Here is a 24,099-nt window from a genome sequence, read left to right on the forward strand (position 1 = left end):
GTCAGAAATCTCTGTGAAAGGATGTGATGGTCTCAAGACAGTATGCTCCATATCATCAAGATTAAAAAAAAATCTCCACCTTACCCTTACACAGCAATAGTTCACAGCCTGTCTAGGTGAGCTCAGCAGAGACAACTGACTGGGTTTACAGAACTGACAATCTTTGTAAAATTCCTGGGCAGGTCAAGATGCCATGCTGCTTGTAACTCAAGTACCTCTTAATTTCAGCATTCTGCTTTCCTTTATGACTCAGTAGCTGGGCAAAAACTGAAGGAAATCCACAGCAGTGGATGGCAAGCGAGGTACAGTTGCATCATAAAAACTGCCAGACAGTTGTGAAGGGAGCACTGGATATTTTTGCATACTTTGTTTGAGCAGTAAGCTTACAAGGAGAACTTTCAAGAATGTGGATATGTTCACCAAGAAACCAGCTTATACAAAGACAGGCTTTTATTCTGGAGAACTTATGCACATGTTTAACTCAAAATGGAGTCATCCAAGAGCTCAAAATCAGGCCCACATGCACAAGCCTTTGCAGGCAGCAGGACACCATGCATGCTGTAAACAGAGCACAAAACCAGTGTGTTTTACAGGAGCATTGTCACACAGAGCCCGGCAGTTTATTTCCAAATACGACATCTAGGAGGAATTCAGGTGTTTTGAAAAAAATTGTCATATTGTCTCTAGTCTATTCAGTAGTCTTCTAAGACTGATACTGGGAAAATATTGGCCCTGTTAAGTACGTCTGATCTCTATTAGCATTTAAACTCCTTATTAAAAAAAATTGCAGAGGGGGGAAATGAACTCCAGAGAAGATATACAATGGAATTCTTGTTGAAGGCAAAAAAGGGTTTTAGGCAACTTCCATTTGCTGTATTGTTTCCAAAAACAATGAAACACTTTCAAAGTTTATATTTCTCTTGACATTTCTCAGATACTAAAGTACTGAAAAGCAAGACTGGGAGCCACAAAGGTACTTAAGTGCTTCTTGTTTAATTAAGGGTTAGTCAACCAAATACTTAAGCATCTACGCATGCATGTCCTGCTTTCTTTCACAAGATGTTTGTGGCAGAACAGAGACTAGATACCAAATTTCTTTAATTTTAAACTGCCTTACAAGTCTGCCTAACTTTCACACCTGGCTAATGGAAAATTTTCCTGGCTTTAATGGACTATGATGAAGATCTGAAGTTGTCACTCAAGGCAGAAACAATTTCAGCAGGGGAATGGGACCCAACCAGGTTTCTAAGAATATTTAGTCATGTGTGCTTACCACTATGGATATAAAATAAATGGATGGATGCTATTACTGAAATCTGAGTATTTGTAAATGTTCTGATCTTAAATATTAGTAGTAACTCAGCCAAAATCTTTCTCTTACCTGTTTTTCAAACATATCTGCTACCATCATTGCCAATGGATTTGAGTTTTGAACCAGACACTTTAACAGCAAATGACTCAAAGTGATCTTATTTGAGCTGAAGAGTAAACTCCCCTTTGCTTGTGGCTTAATAACACCCATCCTCTACTGCTTCTTTTAAACATTCCCATTTCAGATAACATTATAATGAAGTTCAGCAAGAAATAAAAGGCTGTTTACATCATTCATGTAGTTTACTTAGATTTTAGCATTACATTCAGACGACACGATGAAAACGAACCTGTTTGGCTACCCTTCTCCCCTGGTTTAAATAGCACCATGCTGCAGTGTGTGGGATTCAGACAGGGCACAGCAAGTACCTGCACTCAGGCAAACAAGCTGCTTTCTCATGTTGGGATGCCGTTTCTAGTGCACTATTTGGGGAAAAAAAACCCCCAAAAAACAAAACAAAAGAACCCAACCCCCTTCCATGTATTCCTCTCCAAGCACTTTGTATGGCTGCCTGTGAGTGTAACATTTGGATGCATTCCCAACAGTGGAGTCCACAGAGTGTCCGTCTGTTGAAGGCTGCTCTGTCTAAGGAAAAGATCCCTTTTCAAATGGATAGAAGGGAAAGCATGGAGGAGAATGTTTCTGTGAATGTGGTTTTACTTCTGCTAGCAAGGTCTGATCTGAGAAACTTTTCGGTAGTTCTCAAAGACAGATCTAGGTTCAATCAGTCTCCTTTAAGATATGGAAATTACTAATTGCATTGTGCCCTTTTTAGCCAGCCAGTTGACTGAATTATACAACGCTTCGTTTTGCAAAAATAGAAAGTATTCCCAGGCAAAGCAAAACCAGCTGATTTGAAATTCTTTCTCCGAGAGAAACCTTGAAAACAACATAACATCCCAAATCTGCTTAGAAATTTTGGAGAGTAATAGCATTCTGATCCCATTAAAAAATAAAATACTTCTATATCATTATCTTCCAAAATACGAGTTATGTAACGCTCGACATTTAATGAACTTTTATTGACGTCGGTGGGACTACTTATGCTGAAGCTCCTCTGCACGCACTTAAAAGCTAAAGAGCGCACAGGCAAGGGAAACTGCAGCGATGCCGTGTTGAAAAAAAAAAAAAAAAAAAAGAGGTTCACACTCCAGCTCTCCGAGGCTGCAGATAATAGATTTGCCTCTGTCCTAATTATACACTCCATCTCCGTGCATTAGCATGGAGCCTAGAAAACCTGACTCATCATCCCTAACAATCCCGGCGACCTGAGGCAAGCACACACACACACAGACACACACAGAGACACACACATACACACACACATATGCACACACACATACGCACGCACACACACATATATATACATATACATATACACACACGCACACACAGACACACACACAAACATATACATATACACACACACACACACACACAGTCTCGCAGGCTGCTCCCAGCTGCCCCCAGAGCACGCAGCTCATCCTGCTCTGCCCGGCAGCAGCGCAGTCGTGCCCCTGCAAGTGCAGCCCGCCGCCGTGGCAGCGAGAACAGCTCGCCCCCCGCCCCGGGAGCCGGTGTATCTCGAGACGAGGAGCACGGCCATGGCCAGGGACTGGCTGTGGCCCCGGGGCGGCCCCTCATCCCCGCGGTGCCCACACCGGGACCCCGCGGGCGCCGCAGCGGGAGCGGGAGCGGCACCGCGGGAACGGCGGTCGCCGGGACCCCGGCCCCGGGGGCGTGGCCTCCGGGCCTGCTTTGCATGGCGCCCTCCCTATTGGCCAGCGGGAAGCACGCGCCGAGTGGAGGGCCCCGCCCCTCTCTGCCCAAGGCTGCCCAGCGACGCCACCGGCCACGCCCCTCCGCTGCGCCGGCCACGCCTTCCGCCGCGCCCCCTCTCGCAGGCTGCCCGGAGATGGGAGCCGGAGCGGGCGCTGCCCATTGGCCGGCGGCGGGCTGTCCGTCTCGATTGGCCGGCGGCGGCGGCGGTGGGCGGGGCGGACGGCGCGGATTGGCGGGGGCCGCGGGGGTGTGCGCGGGGGGCGGCGGCGCGGAGCGGGCGCTGGGGCCGCGGCCGGGGATGGGGGCGGCCGGCGGCGCGGGCAGCTGAGCGGCGCGGAGCGTCCTGGGCCTCCCCGTCCCGCCCGGCCGTCGCCGCCGTCCCCGCCACCATGAACCGCCTCGGCTCCGGACCCGTGGGCAGCGCCGCCGCCGCTGCCGCCGCCGCCGGGCAGTACCGGGTGTGCGGCAATTGCCGGAAGGTGCCGAGACAGGTATCGGGGGGCGCCCGCACGGAGGCGGCGGGAGCTGCGGGAGAGGTTTGTGGGGGGACTGGGGAAGCGAGGGGCAGCGGGACAGAGACTTGGCGGCTGGGACGCGTACGGCGGCAGCGGCCAGAGGGGCAGTGGGCAATAGGGCAGCTGCGGGGCGGGGGGATGGAGGAGGCAGTGGCGTGGGGGCTTCCCAGGAGGAGAGTGCCTAGGAATGTGGGGTGGGGGTAGCAGGGGGGAGCAGGGCGAGGGGAACCCAGGGGGCGCCGAGGGGTGCCGAGTGCCGCGCCCCCATCTCCCCCATCCCCCTTGGGACGGCTGTCACTTGCTCAGGCTTGTCCCAGGCTGCCCCCCTGCATCCCGAGGGTCTGGGCGGCACTCGGCAGTGGGGGGGCTTGACCTGGGGCCCCGCCGCGCTCGTAAAGTTTATTGTCCACGTATTCCACCGGCGAAATTCATCCCCGCGATCTCCGTCAAGTCTTTGTGCGGGGGGGGGGAGGGTTGGGGATCTGAGATCAGAGCTGTAAAAATGTAAGAAAAGCGGCAAAGAATGGGCAGGCCCCCGGCCCCCGGTCCGCAGAGCACATCCCCGCAGCGCCCGGCCGCTTCCCTGCGGATCCCCCGCGCCCCCCGAGGGTGCGGTGGCTGCACCCCCCGCCGCCGACATCTGCCTCTCGGGGAGCATTAGTGGAGGTGCTTTTTGTTTGTCCAGCGCAAATGAATTAAAATTGCTGAGCTGTTCAAATGCGCCGAGTCTCCGAGCGCCCGAGATGAACGCGATGCCGGTTTTGGTTTTATTTTAATTCAATCTCTCCCAACACATTTTGCGCCAGGTTGGTTCTTGCAAATGCTAAGAAAGCATATAAGTCAATGAGCTCAAATATTTGCGCTCTTTGTCCAAAAACTGTTTTTCTTCCTCTGTGGGTCAGGCCAAGTGCCAATCAAAGTTGTTTTTCAAGCCTCTCTTCCCTGCAGTAGGACTGCTTTTTTCTTTCTTCCTTTTTTTTTTTTTTTTTAAGGGTTTGGTTTTTGGAAAGGAGGTGTGTATTTAGGGGAGGGGGAGGAGAAACGTTAAAAATCGGTCAGAGAGAGAAGCAGATCTTAAAAATCGTGTTTCTTGAATGTTTTAATGGAAACAAAATCTTATTAAATGTGCATGCTTGGTATGTGCAGTTATTTTTTCCATAAACTCTTGGATCATATTACAGTTGATACTTGGTGCTCAGCTCTTAGCTCAGCTTGCGAGAAATGTAATGGATCAGAGAAGCACACATCAGCAGAGTCTGATTTTTAACCATTTTGTTGCAGGACCAAATCCCTTCTTGGCTTTAGCTTGCTGCTGTTCCCCCTTAAAGAAAAACAAGTACTTAAAACAGAGAAGTTCTGCAGGGTTAAAGCCTGAAACAGCTTCAGACTTGACATATGTCTGAAGACATACAAATTAACCAGTGCCAAATTTGTCTGTAGAGCAAGCAGGGAGGGAGCTTGCTTTGTTCTGCCAAATAATCAAAATGTTTTGTTGACAAATAAAGTGGTGCTTGGCAGCACTTGTAGATCTAAAATTAAATTTAAGTTAGTGAATTTTTTTGAAGTCGTATTCCCATCCTGCTGGGTAGGACTTTTTTTGTGTACCTCTTTAATATCAGTGGGAGATAGGAGGTGGGGTCGTGGTTAGACAGTACTTTTCTGGTAATGGGAAACTTGCTGGATTTGATTTATTGTTGTATTTTTATTTTATTTTAAAGTAGTTTAGGGATGATGGTGAAACATAGGAACCCAGTTGGGTCTGTTGAGGAAGGCAACTTAGTGCTGCTCTTCTTTGGCTGTGGTCATTTCAACCATACAAAACTGGGGAAGAATAAAGAAACTGTGTGACAGCCCATGAAACCCTCTTGAATCATAGGTGTTCTGTGCTTTCAGTGGTGCCACTGGGACATCGTTCCATCTCTGTTGGAGGCTGGACAACAAAAACAGAAGTGCAAAGCTTCTGACTACATCTGTCATTATTTAAAAGTTGCTGTAATAAAAATCACTGTAAATTTTAACCTTTTGCACCTCATTGGCAAGCATGCAAGTAGAAGACATGAGGAAAAAACCCAAAACAAAACACTTGATAGAAGCAAGATGTAAATTTGACCTGAATCTTGACGAGTAATAATCCTCAGAAAAGTGCTGCCTCATCTGTTCTTTTGATGGTGTGTGGGTTTTTTTCCTTAATGTTCATGTGATAATATACTGGAAAAAATGATTGGCCTTGGAACACGTTGAATCTCTTCTGCCCTCCTCCGTTTTAAGTCTTTATTTGAAGTCATTTGAATGCTCACAGTTTAGGTAGAGCTGTCGTCAAAATCATAAGGGGCAAAGCAAGCTTTCAACTCAGTGGCATATAATGAAATTTGAAATAGTCTAGCAGGTTTTGGATTCTCATGGGTGAAGGTAAGTTTCTCTCTCAGCTGGGAAACAGGAAAAGCTAGATGCAGCACTTTATGCTTCGTCCAATTTCAGATTAATCAAAGTTACATTTATTATGGAAAGTTCTATGAGGGCAGCACTGAGAATCTTGCTAAGGATTCATGGGTTGAATTTGCCTTTGAAGAAGGTTTCTCATATTAAAAGGATACATATTCCAGTTGGCTTTATTGTTACGGCACTCTATAGATAATCAGATCTACTTGCAGAAGAATTGTTGCTAATCAGAAGGGCTTAGACGGTCATAGATACAAAACTTCATCGTTATTTGGTTTAGGAGGGAAAAAAAATAAAAGGACAGACAGTAATAGGTGATTCTGTCTTGGGTTTGGTGAGTGAGCTTGTTGAACACACAACCAAGGCTAATGCTTTTAATCAGTTTTGAATAAATGGAAGAATGACCAAAACAAGTGCAGTAGCTCTGGTTCATGGGATGGATGGTCAGCCTTTGTAACAAAACTGTGGCATAGCAGTAGGGAAAAGTGCTTAACAGGGCAGAGGGGTGCTGTTGCCAAGTCTTTCCTAGAGGTGGCTGAGAGTTGCTGCCACTTCAGTAACCAGGACAGCTCCAGCTCTCCCTTTGGAAAATGCAACATGCAGGGGAGTCCCTGGGCAGGGGAGCTCCAGGGTGTTATCCTGGAGCCTGATGGAAACCCAAGGTTCTCCTGCTTAAACAAAATCCATATCCCAAGCAAGAAAGAAGAGAATATTATATAAGAAGAGCTCAGTATTTCTTTGGATAAATCACTGGTTCAGGAAGGCTTTGAAGAATAAGCAAAAAGTCTTCAGGGGATGGAAAAATCCTGATATGTCAGGAAATGTAGGAACAGGGAGGATTTGCCAACTGTTCAAGCTTGGTTGCAAATTGCAAAGCGTGTGAAGTAAAAGGTTCTTTTACGTGTAGATACAAGTTGGAAGGGCAGAAAAGTATAAACATGGTTCCAGGATTAAATATTTCGTTTGTGTTAGATTTCAGTGAGGGAGATAGAAGGGCTGTTGCCAGGTGGGTGACAGAGGAGTGTGGTTTGAAAGCAACCTTCAGTGTTGGCAAGGTGGAAGTGGACCCGACTTAGCTGACCCTCCCGGCTTGAGCCAGTGTCTGTGCTGGAGTGCAGCATAAAGGCATATAAAATCCAGGGCTTTTCCTGGTATTTATAGACCTACCTGACCAGGGTGAGCCTGCTAGAGGCGAAATACCCATAAAAATGATGGACATAATTTGCTCCTCATCTTCCATTGCGTGTCTCCTCCTTCAGTACAACTCTCAATACTGTACAAAGTTGCTAAAGCAAATATGAAAAAAATATGTATGACATGATATCACCAAAAGCAGGCCATACTAGACTAATGTAGTGGTCTTCTATTGATAAGACAGCTGCTAGAGTGTCCTCTTCAAAAAGCTTTGAATGGACTAAAACTCCACTTTAGTCATTAAACATATGAAGTAACATTTAAAGGTTTTACTTGACACTGCAAGTCAATGCAAATTAAATGTTTGTATTTACTCGCAACAAATGTTCTATGTATCAAAAAATTTAACTGAGTTTGAAAACTATTTGCACAAATTCATAACAGAAAAATTAAACAACAGATGTAAATATGAAATAGCAACACCTCTCAGTATAGTTTCTGTATGCTTTCCTGGCTGTTACATGTGTGCTGTTGTCCCCTGGCAGTGACAAGTTACTGGGCAGGAGGGACCTTTGATCTGACACAGTCTGTCTATTTTTCTGTTACTGTTAATTACAGGGATTGGGAACTGATGGGAATGGGAATTATGGTGGGCCATGCTGGAAGGAGAAGTCACTGTGCTGAGAGGACAATACAAGTGATAAATGTTGTTGGTCCAGGGAGAGAGGGACATTTTGTGGAGAGCTGGGAGATCTTGAGCACAGGCATAGTTGAAGTGGTGTGAAATGCAGTGGTATGAAATGTGAGAGTTACAGGCTTGGCTGTTTGCTGCTGATCACTATAATAAGAGCAGCTCCTTGGAAGGAGCAGGGAGGAGGATGTCAATGCAGGAGGACCAGCACCTTCCTGTCGCCCTTCAGAGCTGTGCTGTTGAAGAGGAGGGAAGCTGGGAAGGATAGATCCTAAGTAAACAGGCACAGAGGGGAGCTGGCTTGTTGCTGGAAAAAAGGTGTACTGATTTCACAGAAGGAAACTAAAAAAGTTTGGGTTTTTAATCCAGCAAAAACAAAGGCTGAGAGGGGATATGATCAGTGTCTATAAATACATCTCATGGTAAGAGCAAGTGAGGAGAAATTAGCTCAAGAGTAGATGGATGTAATATGGTCATAAATCATTTAGGCTGGAAAATTGAAGTGTCCACAGGTACAAGGATCTGGAAGAGTTTGTTCTAGGTCTGATGCTGCCAAAAAAAGCACCCACTTTTAAGATAGAAAAATGTGTGAACATCATTAAATGATGTGCTTACAATAGCACTAGCCTAGGCTCAGGGAGTTGAGGTCATATCCAAAAAAAAAGAAAAAAAAGAAAAGACACACTTTCATTCACATTATTCTTCTGTGTGGGTGAATAAGAAAGTAGCCCAAAAGTGAACCAAAAATAGTTTAATGTCAGGTCTCATAAGCCTGTGTAAGCTAAAATATGTGTCACCATGAGTCATGAAGATGCATGGAGATGCTGTTACCTGCACTGTAAAAATCCAGAGGCTTTTCAAGGATATCTCAGCTATTTTGAGGAAAGTCAGGCTGGTTCAATCTATTCTGAGCATAGGCAAATCAAAGTTGCTATGCCTTTGCTTGGAAAACACCCTGGGTTTTCCACAATGCAGCACTTTTGTTGTTGTTGTTGTTGTGTTGCATAGTCTAGTTGGCTTTGGAAATCTCATCAACAAACGTTGGCTGTCACAGAGGATCTTAATTTGTAAAATCAAATTATGTCTTCCATAGTTTGATGCCTCATAATAATAATCTCTCTTCACATTGTAGGGGGTGTGAGGAGCTGCCTAGATGGCTTTAAATCTCCAATGTGTTTCCTCTTAAAGGAGTTCTCAAAATGATTTGCAAAGTCTGTCATGAAAAATCAACTCTGTTTGCATTGGTTCTAATTTTAGCAACGTTCTGTTGTGTAAAACATTGTGTCTGTCTTCAGTGTTTGTGTCTTCCAGTCCCCTGGAGCACTGGTGAAACATGGTGAAACCAGCTCAGGTCACTCCTCCAACTAATCCTGCATGCACAGCTGCGGGTCAAGATGGAATTTTTTGGATCCAAAAATGTAAAGGTGTAAACCAAGAGCAATAAACCAAACTTTTTAGGGCAGTTAAAGTTGACAGCAAGAGGCCACTCACTCTCATAATTCATTCTCATTTTTTATTGAAAGATTTGATTTAAAAAAACTCCCATCAAATTAACAACTAAGAACAAGGTTCTTTCCTGTGAAATAAATGCAGTTAAAATCCAGAGTTGACTGGTTTCTCTCCTTCCCCATCGTCATGAGTGTTTCAATAATTTGTATCTTTTCAGAATCTCATCCATTCAACTGGTTGCTCTCCCATCCCCTGTGTAGAGTCTTTGTGTCTTGAAATCGAAGGGCAGTATTGCTCTTTACACATGTATGCTGGTCCTAAGACTGCCTGGGTTCTCCTACTTTTGCCTTAAAAACTACTGTAAAGAAACTTCCTTGTGTTTTCCTAGTTTTACTGGCTGAAAATGAGATGGCAGAACAATTAAATTTTCATTAGACCTGTAATGAGAGTGGCATGAGTTAAATGAACCTCTGGTGAATGATGCTGTTTTGCAATGAAAAGCTGTAAGAGGTGGCCTTGTAGCAACTATGTTCATTTAGAATAGTCATTCTATTAAAAAAAAAAAAAAAAAAGAACAAAAGCAAAAACACAATCTTTCCTGAATTAAAGGGAGGGAATGGAGGTGAGAAAGGAAAGTGAGCAGAAGGACTTTCTTCAAAAGAACTTTGAGGTTTAGCGTTGTGAGTGGGTTAGCCAAGTGTGGAGGTTGTCTTCTGCTAAGACTTACTTCTGGGAGTGGAGCATTGCATTAGCCAAATCACAGGCTGTGGTTTAGAGATGTGGACTCTGTGAACATTTGCTTTAAATTTATGCATATTACTTAATTAGGGCTTCAAATCTCACATCTCTTTAAACGGCAGTGTTTTGAAATCTGAAAAAAATGCTATGGTTCATTAAGCATCCTTGGTTTTTCCTCTCTCCCACATTGGTGAGGGAGCTGCTAATACTCATTTAGTTCTTTATTTGAACTGGTTTATTTCTGGCTAGGGAGATTTGAGAGACAGAAGATAGTGCTATAATTCTCCCCTGGCTATGCATAGCTGGGGTCTGGAGATTTTATTAACAGATTTCCATTTACAGGGCGGGAGAATAATGGGGGATCTCAAGCATAGTTTGTGTGTCCGGGCTGAATATTGGCTTTTGTCTAAGTGGGTCAGGATGGACCAGGGGGAGATGGGGCATTTTCAGTAGAAAAGAAATTTGAATTCTCAGGAGGGAGACCTCAGTTAATGAGAAATTGCACCTCATCATCTTTGGAAAAACCTGTATGGAAATAATTTATTCTGTTTAATTTCTCTGTTCTTTGCAGGTGTTCCTGTTTGTATGCAGAGGTGCTCCCCATTGTTGTCTCTGCAGCCCAGCCTGGTAGTCTTTGTGCTTTGAGTAGAAGCTATAGGGAATGTAATGCAGATGAATCAAATTGTGAAATGCCATTAGAGGGAGGTAGGGATACTCTCCACAAACAATTTTTTTCTGATTGTTTGCCTATCAGTCAGTCCATGAAATACATTACAGATAGTTCAAGAAATTCTATGCAGCTCTTGGCATGCCATCCTGGGCAGACCAGTGTTACTGATAATAGGAGAGGCATGATCAAGAGGTATTAATTTTAAATGTCTCTCTTAATTACTAGTTTCAGATTTTTATTATAGGATGCTTCTTGCATATCAGACATTAGATAACTATCACTTGAGCCAAAATGCTGGTAGAGATGGGAGACAATATTATGTGTTTATGAAGCTGAATAACTATTTTGTTCCTGTTACAGACCATATCAACCACTTATTTATTCAGATATCTTCATTCTCACATCTTTCTTAAATTGAGAGGAAGGTGTTTTGAAGCATGGGCTTTTTTCTTGTGGGCATAATCTTTGTGGCAGTCATGGATTTAAGTTAGGGAGAGGCTGATGTAAGTGATGGTGCTCAGGGTAAGAGACAGAAGTCAGTGCTCTTAATCAAGCAAGATATATTAATTCTTTCCTGAATGTCCCTGGTTACCTGAATTAGGGTAAGTTAAATAAACAGATACAACCTCCTGATTAAACACCTTTTGCTGTTGTTAATGACTCTCATGTTACTCCTAAGGTAAGCACCTTGTTTTGTTAGACTAGCAATGGATTTCTAATGGATTTTGAGCTCAGCCTCCAACCTTTTGAACTTGGTAATAGTGTGAGGCTACCTGTAGTCCCCTTCCTCAGGGGATCAGGTGGTAAAAAAATAATACTGGAGTGGAATATGAAGTATTCCTGGCTCCATGTGTTGAGAGTAGGCTGGAACAGAAGTAATAAGTCTTTGTCACAAGGGAATAGGTGTGGTCAGTGCGTGGACCACCCTTAGGCCTGTGGTTTAAGTCATCCAACATACACTAATGTTAGGTTAACGTGTAGGAAAGCCAGGAGGAATCATGAGAATTCTTTGGAGTCATAGATCGCTGTTACTTCTGTAAGTGCAAAAGACATTTAGAAGAAAAGTAAAAGGTAACTTGAAAATCAGGTTTTCATCTACTCAGAATGAGCAGTAAAGTCATAAATACAGTCAATATGTCTCAATTGCTGCAGTTTGGAATCAAAATGCGTAATTGTGTATCTGTTTTAAAGCATATTAAATTTCAAATTAGTTTTGTCATGAAATTGGAGAGAAATGTAAATTCCTTCAGAGTCATTTGACACTTTATAGGATGGATTAAAATTGTTCCTTAGAAAGGAGGAATGGTTGCAAGAATGACTCCTCACTTAACATTTTCAAATGAAAATTCATGCTTCTGAGCAATTGCACATAACCTCAGTAAACAAAGTTATGCTCATGACAGTGAAGGAATACAAGCTGTCTTGGTGTAAACCATTCTAGAGCAGTACACAGCTGCTTATTCAAAATCATCATTTATTTGTCTCTGGGCAGTTTGTTATTGCATTGGATTTGCTCTGGCTGATACTAACAAAACAATTGAAAGCTAGCATATGTTCTCTCCTCCATATGAATTCTGCAGTTAAAAACTATTTAATAAGACAGTGTCTTAACAGTGTTGAACCTAATTTAATAGCACATGCTTGTAAATATGTTTAATATCTCCTGCTGTAGCATGTGGTAAAGGGAATATTGTTACATTATTGTCTAAATGTATCTGGAGGGGTTTTGGCCATATGGTTCTAAATCTGTTTTAAAGTAATTATGCCTATTAACTAAAAAAATAAAAAATATTCCCCTCTGAGTTGATTGACATTCCTCTCAGTAAAGCACCCTCATTGCTGATTAGAGGTGTGGAAATAGTAATTTGTTCTAGCATTTAGAAATTTGATTAGACCTCTAATGAAATGGAGCGCCTACATGCTGTCTAAATATTCTACCTGACACCAGCTGGATCTCATCCAGTGTGGAAGAACACGTGAAATGTTGCTTTACTACAGTATGTTCTGTGTCTTGAAGTCAATGTGCTGCCTGCATGCAAATACCCACTGGCTATTCAGCAGGCAGAGCAAACCTTGTGCCTCCCTGGAAATCAGCATCAGGATGTGACTATTCTAGTGAGCAATGATTGCCTGACTGCAATATCTGGCTTAGAGTTAGAAAATTAAGGCAACTGTTTATAGAGAAGCACCCCTAGAACTAACTCTGTAAGCTAGACTTCAGGTGGTTGTGCACATATATTATACACAGCTTGATGTGTATATGAGGTAGAAACTTGCTGAAGTTCCCAGTTTGTCCCTGTTGTTGTCCAGGAATAAGATGACAACACCACACTGTAAATAAGAATTTACAGTTGAAGCACCGCATTTCTCTCCCTGTTATGAGCTGGCTCCTTCAGTTCCCTCCAAAAGCTGGTTGCAACACCCATTATGTGCAGTGGCAGCTGTTTGAGCACCCATGTTTTTCAAGTCCTCTTTAATTTAGTTGCAGCCAATTTCACTCAGGACACTATGGCTAGAAAACTCTAAATTGGGACTCTGGTAATATCCTGTGGTAGAAACTTCCAGTCCCCAGTGGTAGGAGACATATCAAAATACTTCAGGAACACTTGAAGTGCTTGGTGTTCATTAGTCAGCAGTTCATTTTGATTGGTTGCCTTCTCCCTATGAAATCCAGAAGACAGGCTCTAATGCATCTCACTAGAATCAGACATGGCCTTTTGTGTTCTTTCTTGTGTTTTGGTTTTTGAGGTTTTTTATTCAGTTCTGTTTCTCCACCATATTTAATATTTTTACATTTTTCAGTTGCCACATTTAAACAAATGCAGTGGAAATGTTGAACCAGAAAAACTCCTGACTAGTTTACGCCATATTAATGGTTCATAGAATATTTTCATCTTCTTTTCCCTCCAGAAAACAGAAACAAATTGTTCAATTACATTATTATTTTAAGTTTTGTGTTACTGGGGAGAGACTAGATGTGGCGGTAACATTGGGGGTCACTGAAGTGGAATCTGCTTTGAAATAAGTGACTTTTATTCCAGCAATTTAAAAGTTGTCTCACTTCTGTGCTGGTGCTTGACAAATAGTTAGGAGGAAAGGTGTGTTGGTTGAAAAGGTCAACTTAATGTAATTAAAGGTTGAAGGAGCCTGCAGCCAGCATTGTAGTTCTTCAGGAGAGATGGAGCTTGGTGCCTCCTCCAGCAGAGCAGAGTCCAAGTGGAAGGAAAGCAGGCTGCAGCCATGGAGGGTATGCTGCAAACATCTTTCAGACATGGCTTAGAAAAGCAGGAGGGGGAAGGAGGGTCTCCCTCCATGCCCCTGCTCTTTAGGCCACTAATGCAAAAGGTATTAGATAAAGGTGTAGTTGCTTGACCTATTTATCCAACAGAAACTTGCCATACAAGCAAAAGCAGTTTGACTCTCCAGCGCTGTTGCTGTTTTGTGTGGGACACTCCTTTGAGTTAAGCTGTGCCTCATGAATGCATAGAGGCAGCATCCAGCCATCCAAAATGATTAATTTGTCTTGTTTGAGGAGGTAGGTCTATGGCGTCAGTTCTTGTTTCCCAGAAAAGTTGGATGAAAAATTGCATCGTCTCACCTCCGTCTGCATAGAAGTAGGGCTAGGGCAAGTAAAGGCTGTGAATGTGTCTCTTTGGAGCTGGGCTTACTCTGTTGAAAAGGTCTCGGTTTGGGTTTGGTGACTTCATTAAGAGAAAGGGCAAGTTGACTGGAGGGCAGTGAAGAACTGTATTAGGCAGTGCATGTTAATCACTCTTCCATAGCTACAGAAGTCATTATTCAAACAGGATATAAAATAAGCGAGTTTATTATTTCTTTATTACTTGCTGGTGCCTTTTTTTTTTTTTTGGTAGAGTCATTAAGTCACCAAACTGTGGCAAAAGCCCTCTTAGTAAAAGTATAGGCAGTACTCTGAGAAAATGGTAGCACCTGCCAGCTGGGGGTAAATCTGTCAATCTGCTGGCCGGGGTGGCTGGAGAGAGCAGGAGTGGCTGATCTGTCTGTAGACAATTCTTGTATTTACATGCAATAAATCTTCTCTAACAGTTAGGAGTCTTCGTTTTTGAAAATCAGCATATCTTTTAAGCTCCATCGTGAAAATACAAATGTATCTTAGGTCTTTGCTGCCACCAGTTCAGCTGCATTAAGTCAGTGTGTTTTGGAGATTGTATCTCACTAATGACTCACTTTGGTAAGATGTAACTTAAGATGCAAAATGTTCTTTTAAAAAAAAAAAAAAAAAGGGAAGAAACTGCCTGACTGCAAGAATTCTTATGGTCGTTCCAGCAAGTCGGTGGCTTGCGAATGTGCAGCTGAGATGATTTCCCCTGTCTGTCTCTTAGCCAGACTTTCCCAGACTAATCAAATGTAAAACTGTGTGTCAGCTCCCTGCTCATTGTAAAACAGTCTCCTGCCTTTGCAAACAAGACTCCTTGGAGAAATAATTTGTTGTAATTGGTGACCATTTTAGGATTGCCTATCAGGTGAAAAATCAAAAGGGCTCACCCGTGGTTTTCCATCTGTGGCCCTAGCACCTATAAGATTTTTCTGGACTTCCTTCAGGGAGACTGTGTAAGCAGACTTACTTCAGTAAACTCAGAGGCATGGTGTAGATGCCACCTCCTTCTCAAAATGCTTACAAGTCAACTAATCAAAAGAGGCTTAAACTCCTGGCTTAGACAGCAAGGCGCTTGCTCTTGGAAATTGTACCTTTAGGCTAGAGGTAAAGCATGTTAGTCAGGGAGATTTTATTTTCGTCTGGCACATTCTCTCTGTTTGAGTCATCAGCCAAAGAAAGATGGCAAAAAAAGGTGCTTCTCTTAAAGCAGGAGGATATTGCTCCTTTTGGATGTCCAGGAGGGCTATTCCTTCCCAGGCAGAGTGAGGAGAACAGCATCAGTGTGCCTTGCATTATTTGAACTGTTGCAAGGATGTCAGTGATCATTAGTTGTACATAAGCTTTTGTCCAAGAAACTTGTGCCAAGGGGGTTTCTCATTTTCTTTTAAAAGCTTTTCAATGGATTAACTTAAAATTTTAAGGAACATATAAATTAGAAACCTTATGCTTCTGGCTCATGTTTTCGTGTTTGATGTTGTCTTGAATGTTAACACAAATGGCTTAAAGTTCTCCATGGTGAGGTAGCATAGCCAATATGTGCTTTTCTTCCAGTACCATCTATCTAAACAAACATCCTCTGCCCATTAGCTGAGTAGTGAGACTCATAAGTATATTGTCTTCACGTTTTAAGGCACTAAAACATAAAGACAATAGGCATTTCTTTTCCTTCACCTTTTTCAGATCTAAATTGAGGAAACTTCTGATGAGGTGCATTCAGAAAATGGGAATAATAGCACTGGCTTCCTAAAACCATGTTAGTAAAGAATTGAAGTGTAATGTACTTCAGATTCTGAAGTAAATTATACGATACCACCTGTGTTGAACAGGCAGTGCAGGAATGTACTCACCCAGGCACTAAGGAGCTCTATGCCATGGCCTGCATCATCTACCCTGGATTAGCACAATGCTTATTTCTGAAATGGTTCAGTTTCGCTAAAATGCTTCCTTGCTTAGGGGATGCCAATTTCTATCTCTGTTAGAAAATAAGTTCCATTTTTAATAGGACATAAAAATAAGTATTATTTTTGCACCAATCTGTTGTAGACATATGAGAGCATTAGGGCAGATACAGTGGGTCAGATTGCAAGTCAGACTCCGGTCCCTGACAGTGGCCAAGGGAAGATATTGAAGAAAGGAGACACAAAATGGAACAGTTTGTTATGCACTCCCACAGCACTACCTCTCAGGATCCAAGTATTTGCCATTTGAAATCTTCCTGAGCTGGGAGGTGAATTTTCCATATTTAATAACTGTTCTTCTATTTCTCTTTCATGAACTTGAACACTTCACTTTTAAACACACTCTGGATTTTTGTCCTTAGCATCTTACAGCAAGGATTTCCACAGCTTAGTTGCACATTGTGGAAAAGGCTAAGTATCTCTGCTTGAGCTTGTCTCCTGCTGGTTGGTTGATAATTTTTTATTGAAGGTGGCAGAAGCACACTGTGCATGGACTGTGACATCAAGGAGGCAGTCAATTAAAATTATTTGACATGCTTGTGGCAGCAACATCAGCAGTTCAGAGTTGCTGTTTCCAAGACTCAAGCTACTGTGTTTCACAATCCTGTATGAAAAAGATGGCAGAAAACTAGCTGAAGGAGCTCCAGTACTGAGCAGAGCACATTTCCCTCTTCAATCTCTGTGAGAGGATTTTGTTTTCTAAATCTTGGCGAGTTACTTCCATGTCACTGAAGATAGTTCATACGCAGAGATTCAAAATAACTGCTATGATCATTTGGTACATTAAAGGTATGGGAAAAGCAGTTTGAAAGCCCATGTTTGTGCCATTTGCTTGATTTTCTTATGTCTCTGAATAGAATTTGGTTTTATGTAGTACTTGCTTAGTGAAAGGTGCTTGGGAATGTATGTCTGCAGTAGCATTTACTCGAGAGATTTTAGAAATTTTTATTGAGCTGAAAACACTACAAGGAGACAGACTTATCAGAAAGGAGTGTTGGCAGGACACATGCTAAGTTTATTTCTGGAGTGTGGGGCTTCTGCTCATGTACCTATTCCCTGAAATGCAATGAAGAAGCACCTTTGATATGCTCCAGGTAGCAAAATGCATCTCTGCAGCGGATTTGCCGCTCTTCTGATAAAATTTAGACTTCCTACTCATATGTCCTGCTTCAATGGCCAATCAGGGGAGCAGGCAGAGTGCATCTCCTACTGAATTTTAAAAGAACAAACTACAAGAAGAATAAGCTGTTCAGTGACATTGCAGAGTGAAAAGTAGTGGAAATGCCTGGGAAGCTGGATTGTGTGATCTAAAATCTCATAGTTACAGGTCAGGCAGGTTTTCACATGGAAAAGGTCCTCAACCTTTGCCTTCTTGAGTTAAATTCTATGATGGATTTCCACCACACTCAGCTCGTGAAGATTTTTCAGTCTTTGGTAGTCTGTGAACATCAAGTGTTTGACATTAGTCACGAACATTGCTTGAATAACACCTCAGGCAGCAAAATACTTTGTGTGGCCAGGAGACCAGTGCAGGGGACCTTGTTGCTTATGGCAATCTGTCATGCAGGTAAGTTGAAGCTGGGAAGGAAAACAATTTTAGTGAGCTGGTGCAGAGGTCAAAGCCCAGCTTCCTCCCCTGCAGTGTGGGGGACTGAGATGCTAATCAGAGGAGGATATTACTATTATTTTTTCCAGTAAAGTGCAAAGGTAGGACTCCATACTTGCTGCTAGCAGATCTCTTTATGTTTGCTCTGAGCTGTCAAGCTTTGTCCTTTTAACTGGAAACTCAGCAGTGGCTGACTCAACATTTGTCTATTTTCTCAAGCCTGTTGTGCAGGAGAGCTTCATGTGCCTGCCTGACTTAGGAACTGTTAACCAAGGACTTCTTCAAAACCAGTGAATCAAAGACCTTCTTTAATGCTGACTTGTAGAAGAGCAGCAGTCGTGCTAGCGACAGCAATGTAGGCATAACCTCAAGAGTCTTACCTTGGTAAAAATCCAAATCCTAATGTTTTAGGGCACACTGTACCTAAAATGTCTCTCTCTCTGCTGTTTGTCATAATGAATGCAACACCAGTAACAAAGAGGAGAGATGAGAGAATGCAGCCTTGGTGATGGTCCCTAGTTAAAAATTCACCCAGCCTGTTTTTATAGTAACATGCTGTTAAATGCATCTTCTTTTTTATAAAACCTTGGTGATGATGTCTCTGCTGAAATACTGTAGCATTTGAATTTTTTACTAGCATGAATTGAAGTGGAGTCCTTTCAAGACTTTCTTTAAAAAATTGTCAGTGTTGTGTGGTGTACTGCCCTTACATTAATTTAGTGTTTCAATCATTTAGTATATTTGAAATACTTGGAAAAACCAAAACCAAACAACAAAAAACCCATCAAACCCTGGACCACTTTCTTAACAGTAGGAGGATGCCATTATGCATTTACAGTATGGATGAATACCATTCTATTTTGCTTGCTTACAAGGCATGCCTTTTAGACAATACTTCTATTAAAAATTTGGTAGAGCATTCTTGGGAGACAGTTCTGCCAGAGATACATGATGGATTTGCATACCCCAGGGGTCTTTCTCTCTTTTTGTTTTTTAATCTCTAGTTGGCAGTATGCCAAATAAATCAAATGTGTGTGTGTGTTTATGAACTGAAGTATTTAACCATTCGATTACTGTATTGTAAAGAGGCTGTGCTCTCAGTCATTAATTTAGGTATTAATTCAGGCCTGTCAAAGCAGCTGCTGTTCTGTCTGCACTTTCTAGCAAGTGTTTGCTGTACCTGTTGGCAGTGTTCTGCTGCGTGGATCCAGTGGGGAGGTCGATCTGGTCTCTCCCTGAGAGGATGGAGGCCACCCGTGTGACCACAGTCACTGCCCTTGCCCACGCTGAGCCTGCAGCCTCCTGAGCTCCTGGGACCCTTCTGGCAGAGCAAAACCAGGCTTGGTTAGATGGGCTGTGCTCAGGCAGGACAAGGCAGCCCTCTGCAAGGAGGCAGGGGATTAAAGGATATGCTGTGCTGCCTCCGAGAGCCTTTCTCAACACGCAGCGCTCCTGTCCTGGCTGATGAGCAGCCAGATTAACTCAGTGCAGTTTTGCAGTTTTGCCAACTTAATGGCTAAAGGCTATGTTCTCCAAACTAGATAATGCTGGTCTGTCTCACTGTGTCAGATGTGGACTAAACCTGAAGGTGGAAGGGAGCCAAGGTACAGATGAAACAAGTCCCAGCTAAAACCACTGAAGTTTTCTAACTTTTGCTCTTAATATCTGGTGCTGTTGAAACATAGAAAATGCTTTTCTGCTGCACTTGTAGTGTATTGAGTCATCTAGACATTCACTCACAAGATCTTCTGTCCTGAGGGCAGATTTGAGGAGCACACAAACTCCAGTGTTACTGCTGGGTGTGCAGGGAGGGAAGGAGGTGAAGTTCTCCATGGACGGATGAGAGAAGCGTTGTTTCTCCTTTTTTCTATTCTCCCCATAATTTTGGTTTTGTTTTTTTTTTGAGGGGCTCTTTGAAGGCTGAAATAGACCAGAAGACCATTTGTTGTCTGCTGGTAATACATGTTTTGCTGCTCTTCAGACTAATACCTGGTTAGCCATGAAGTCCTGTTAGTCTATGGTGAAAATTCAGGCTTTTCCATGACACAGTTGTTCTCATCCTGAGTTCGACATCACCTTCCTTTTTTCATTTGAACCAGGAGGCAGCTGGCTAACTCTGATTTGGGTACCTGTGTTTGGTAAGTTGAGTTTCATCCTTGGTATTTGAGAACAGCTGGGGCATGAGTAAAAAGTCAGACTTTGAGGTTTGGCTTATGTTAAGTGGAAGTGATTCTCAAGCAACAAGGAAGTAGAAGAAAGTAGCTGTTTGTCTCTCGTCCTTTTCAGGTGTTAGTAATCAATGTTTAGGTTTGACTTTGCACCATTAGTTGAGCGAATTTTGTTGTGAAGGTCTTCCTATTTTTCTATTTTGGAGCTTCAGACTTAATTACACAGCTAGATGTACTCTGAACTTCAGTCAGCATTAAGTTACAGGTGTGTCTTTAACTTGATACATTTAGATCTATTCTGACCAAAAAAAAAAAGTGAAATACAGTTCAGGTTTCCTAAATAAAGAAGTGTTTTTCAGGATACTTGTTACTCTGACATGTAACTTGTGGTCCTTGTCTGTCTGCTCCCAGGTGCAGTTGGAGGCTGGTTTTGGTTCATAGGAATGATCTCCAGCACAAGGAGAGAGAAGCAGTAAGGATGCAGACGTAGGTTTGCTCTGTGGAAAAGGTGATAGGCTTTTCTGCCATCACTTTGTGTTCACTGCTGGGTTTTTTTCCCATGTGTACCAGATATCTTTCAAAGAGCAAGGAACCATTGTGGGACTTCTCCTGCCTGACCATCCATCTTGGGCTGGGTAGAAATTGCTGACCTTTGGTTTCTAATTAGTGTGGATTGTGTTCTTAATAGCTGGTAGAGGGACGGGAACTTGGGATAGGCTTCCTTTTATTGTGTGAAATCCAAAAGGGCTGTAACCTGTTACCAGAGCAAAAGCTCTCCATCAATTGTACTACATTGGCTCTTTTCCCAGCTCTTTGCACCACTTCATCAGCTGTGAGGCACAAAGATGCCAAATTCTTAATGCTAAAAGTTACTGGTTTAAGTATTTTGAAATGCTGTTTCATTTAAAAAAAGATTTCCTGCTGTGTGACTTCCTCTGCTAATTTTCATCTTTATGGCTTAGTTTGCATTTTTGGAGTTGGACAGTCTGTTAAGAGGAAGAAACTGTTGCAAAATCACTTGAAATACCCCCTAACAAATGACCCTAGGCTAGGACTTTTGCTTTGTGAACCCTCAACGTTTTGACGTTGTTTGTTCTGAACATTTGTATTATTGCTTCTGGAGTTATATCCTGGGTTTAGTTATAGGAATAGGTCAGCTGTAAGGAGGAGTTCTACACTGTCAGCAAATAAAGTGTTATGCATCATTGAAATCATTGCTCTTCACATTTTTGTTTTATGGCTTTTTCTACAGAAATTGTTTTGAATAACAGGACACCAAGGTTTACCCTTCAATTGTGTATCTAAATTTTTGAAGTTGCAATGGAAACTTCATGTGAAATGAATTGTAGATATGTTCTGAAGCTATAAAGATCCCAATTTTATTATATTATATGCCATAAACAGATTTTTTTTCTTTAAAGAATGATACATCAAAAAATTGTTGTCAATAAATGTCAAAATTTCACAGCTTTGCTGAATATACTTCTTTGTTCTTGTCGATCAGAATCTCCCAGGAGAACTGACATGTGAAGACAGGTAAACTGTGACTATTGAGGCTTTCATTTTAGTCAGCAAGACTATGTGTAGTTTTAACTATTACATTAATCCTCTGCAAATTTACAACAAATAATAAGGTTACCACCTAAAATGAATTGGATGCATCCTAAACTTCTGCCACATTTCTAAACTACTCTTCCTCTGCCAAGGTTGAGTGGCTAAATCAAAAGGCAACTTGGCATGTGCAGAGATAAACAAAATCCCTCCTGCATCCTAGAGAAGAGTTTGAATAAAAGTAAATGCTAAGACACAACTGGCATTCAGATAACTTTTTTTAATGCTTGCTTCACTTTTCAGTGAGGATGGAATAAGCAGATGGTCCAGTATGACTGTGTGACTAAAACTGTGTTACAATTTACTGAAAATCAGAGCATTTGACTGTAATTAGAGCCAGTCGAGGTAGACCCTGTTCCAGGATCCAAGAACAAAAAATTAAAATATGTTCAGTAAAAACAGTGGGAGTAGGAGAAAGCAGTTTATAGGTAGGGTTTTAACCAGCAGCAGCAAATAATGCTGCTTGTAATGTGAACTAAAATTCAAGGCATTTGTGTCTGTCAGCTGAAAACCAAATTTGGGCTCCATAACATTAAGTCAGTGAGATTGAACTGGTATATTTTGAGTTTGAAGCACTGTAAGATAAAGCTGAGACTGGGGAATAAAACCTATTCCTTTGGTAAGATTCCACTCCAGACAGGGAATCCTAAACCTAGTTCTCCACTCCCACCCAGTGACATACTTGACTCAGATTATTGCTGCAGCTTATAATGAGTATTTGAAAGAGATAGATCATTGAATTTAAATAACAAAGATCCTTACAAATGCTAGATGGTAGCAAAATGGCTTGTAAACTATAATATAAGAAAAGGTTTAAGAAATAATAAGTTACTCATTACCTTCCCCCCCCAGAAACATTTCTGCTTGTTTAGGAAAAATAAGTTGTTCCTCAGGAGAAGCTAATTTTGGGATGCTCTTAGGATTTATATTTGATCTGGTGTAGTTTATTATCCTGATGTCTTGGCAGTGGTGGCAGGTGTTGTGAGAGTGGAGGTTCTGAGCCCCTTCATGAGTGTTTCCCAGACACTTGCACTGCTCTGGGAGTTTGCAGGGACACAAGTGGCAGCGCTGTCGTGGCTCACAAAATTCCCTCTTGAATGTTTCTTCCTTCTTTCCCCTCCCCCCATCCCATTGAAGCATGACCACCTTGATGTCAAGTCCAGGATGAATTAGATTTTATGTGCTATGTGTGTAAGAATCCTCCCTGCACCCACAGCAGTGCAAGCCCTTGCTTCTTGCCCGGTGTTTTCTGAATATGTAGATATTCAGAAGTGCTTCCTAAAGCAGCTGTTTGATCAGTTCCACCAGCTAGCACTTCCATTCTGAAGCAAAACAGCCTCCTTTTACAGCTTGCTAAAAATAGCCATTTCTTTAAAGCCTGAGGACACGGTGAATCATGTGGTGAAGAGGAAGAAAGGTTATTTCTTTTGCTTTGGGCTTCGGGAGGAAAGCTGCTGTGCAGCCCAGTGCCAGCTGGGCTCATGCTCGCTCCCCCTTGGCCTTCATGGCCACATCACCAACCCCAGTGGCTCTGGCATTCCTTGCTCTGCCACCTGTCAGCTCTTTGAGATGCAGGTGCCTCATCCCAGTGCCCGTCCTGGCTCTGGAGGGAAGGGTGTGCAGTCACTGCCACCACTGAAAATAAACCTGTGAGATGGCAAGTCGCAGATTTGTGTCTGTGGGTTTGTGCAGAGCTCGCCCAAGGACGAAGGTATTTCTGACAGTTTATCCTGGGCAAAGAGGAAATGCTGCTGCTTTGTCACCATTCAGATTCCTGATGAAGGTTCTGACACCATTGCCAGTGCAGTTGAAGGACGGGAAGAAGTCGCAGGTAGAGTTTATGTTGGATTTTTCATGGATTCCTGTGTCAGCTCACCCGTGCTCAGCAGGGGTCTTGTTCTGCTGTCTGACACCACAGTGTGACAGTGACACTGCTGCTAAACCTGCTCTGAGGCTCTGGCTTGCAGCAGCCCCTCTCTCAGGAACATGCTCAGGCACACTTTTTTCTGCTTTGAAGCCCTTTATCATCTCATTCCTTCTGAGGAAACAGCCCTCAAAAAGGTACTAGTCTTAATGTAAATGGAAATTGTTCTTACTCAAGTAATTTTGTTTCTGGAGGATCATGAAGCAGAGAATGACTGGTAGATGTGCGTGCAGCATTTTAGTTGCTGAGCAACCTGTTTCTTCTTTCAGCCTCTTAGCAAAAGAATCCAATTTCAAATAAGGTATTTGGGACCCTGGCTGACTTTGTGATAGTTAGTGTAATCTGCAAAGACTACTTGGACAGGAAAACAAAATGGCTTTCTTGGAAAACAAGAAGCTTTGCAAG

The 24,099-nt window shown here is 42.6% G+C and overlaps 1 protein-coding gene across 2 annotated transcripts in view; it reads left to right on the forward strand.

The window, feature by feature from the left end:
- Positions 1–3,528: 3,528 nt before the first annotated feature.
- SESN3 (sestrin 3) overlaps positions 3,529–24,099 on the forward strand; it is a 38,057-nt gene continuing 17,486 nt past the window's right edge. For both annotated transcript variants that reach the window (XM_084201248.1, XM_084201249.1), the window contains exon 1: positions 3,529–3,645. In XM_084201248.1, the coding sequence (XP_084057374.1) occupies positions 3,544–3,645 (102 nt within the window). In that variant the 5' untranslated portion in view covers positions 3,529–3,543. The remainder of the gene's footprint in view (positions 3,646–24,099) is intronic.

The sequence above is a fragment of the Fringilla coelebs genome, assembly GCF_963513975.1.
Source record: "Fringilla coelebs genome assembly, chromosome: 2".
NCBI classification, from domain to species: Eukaryota; Metazoa; Chordata; class Aves; order Passeriformes; family Fringillidae; genus Fringilla; species Fringilla coelebs.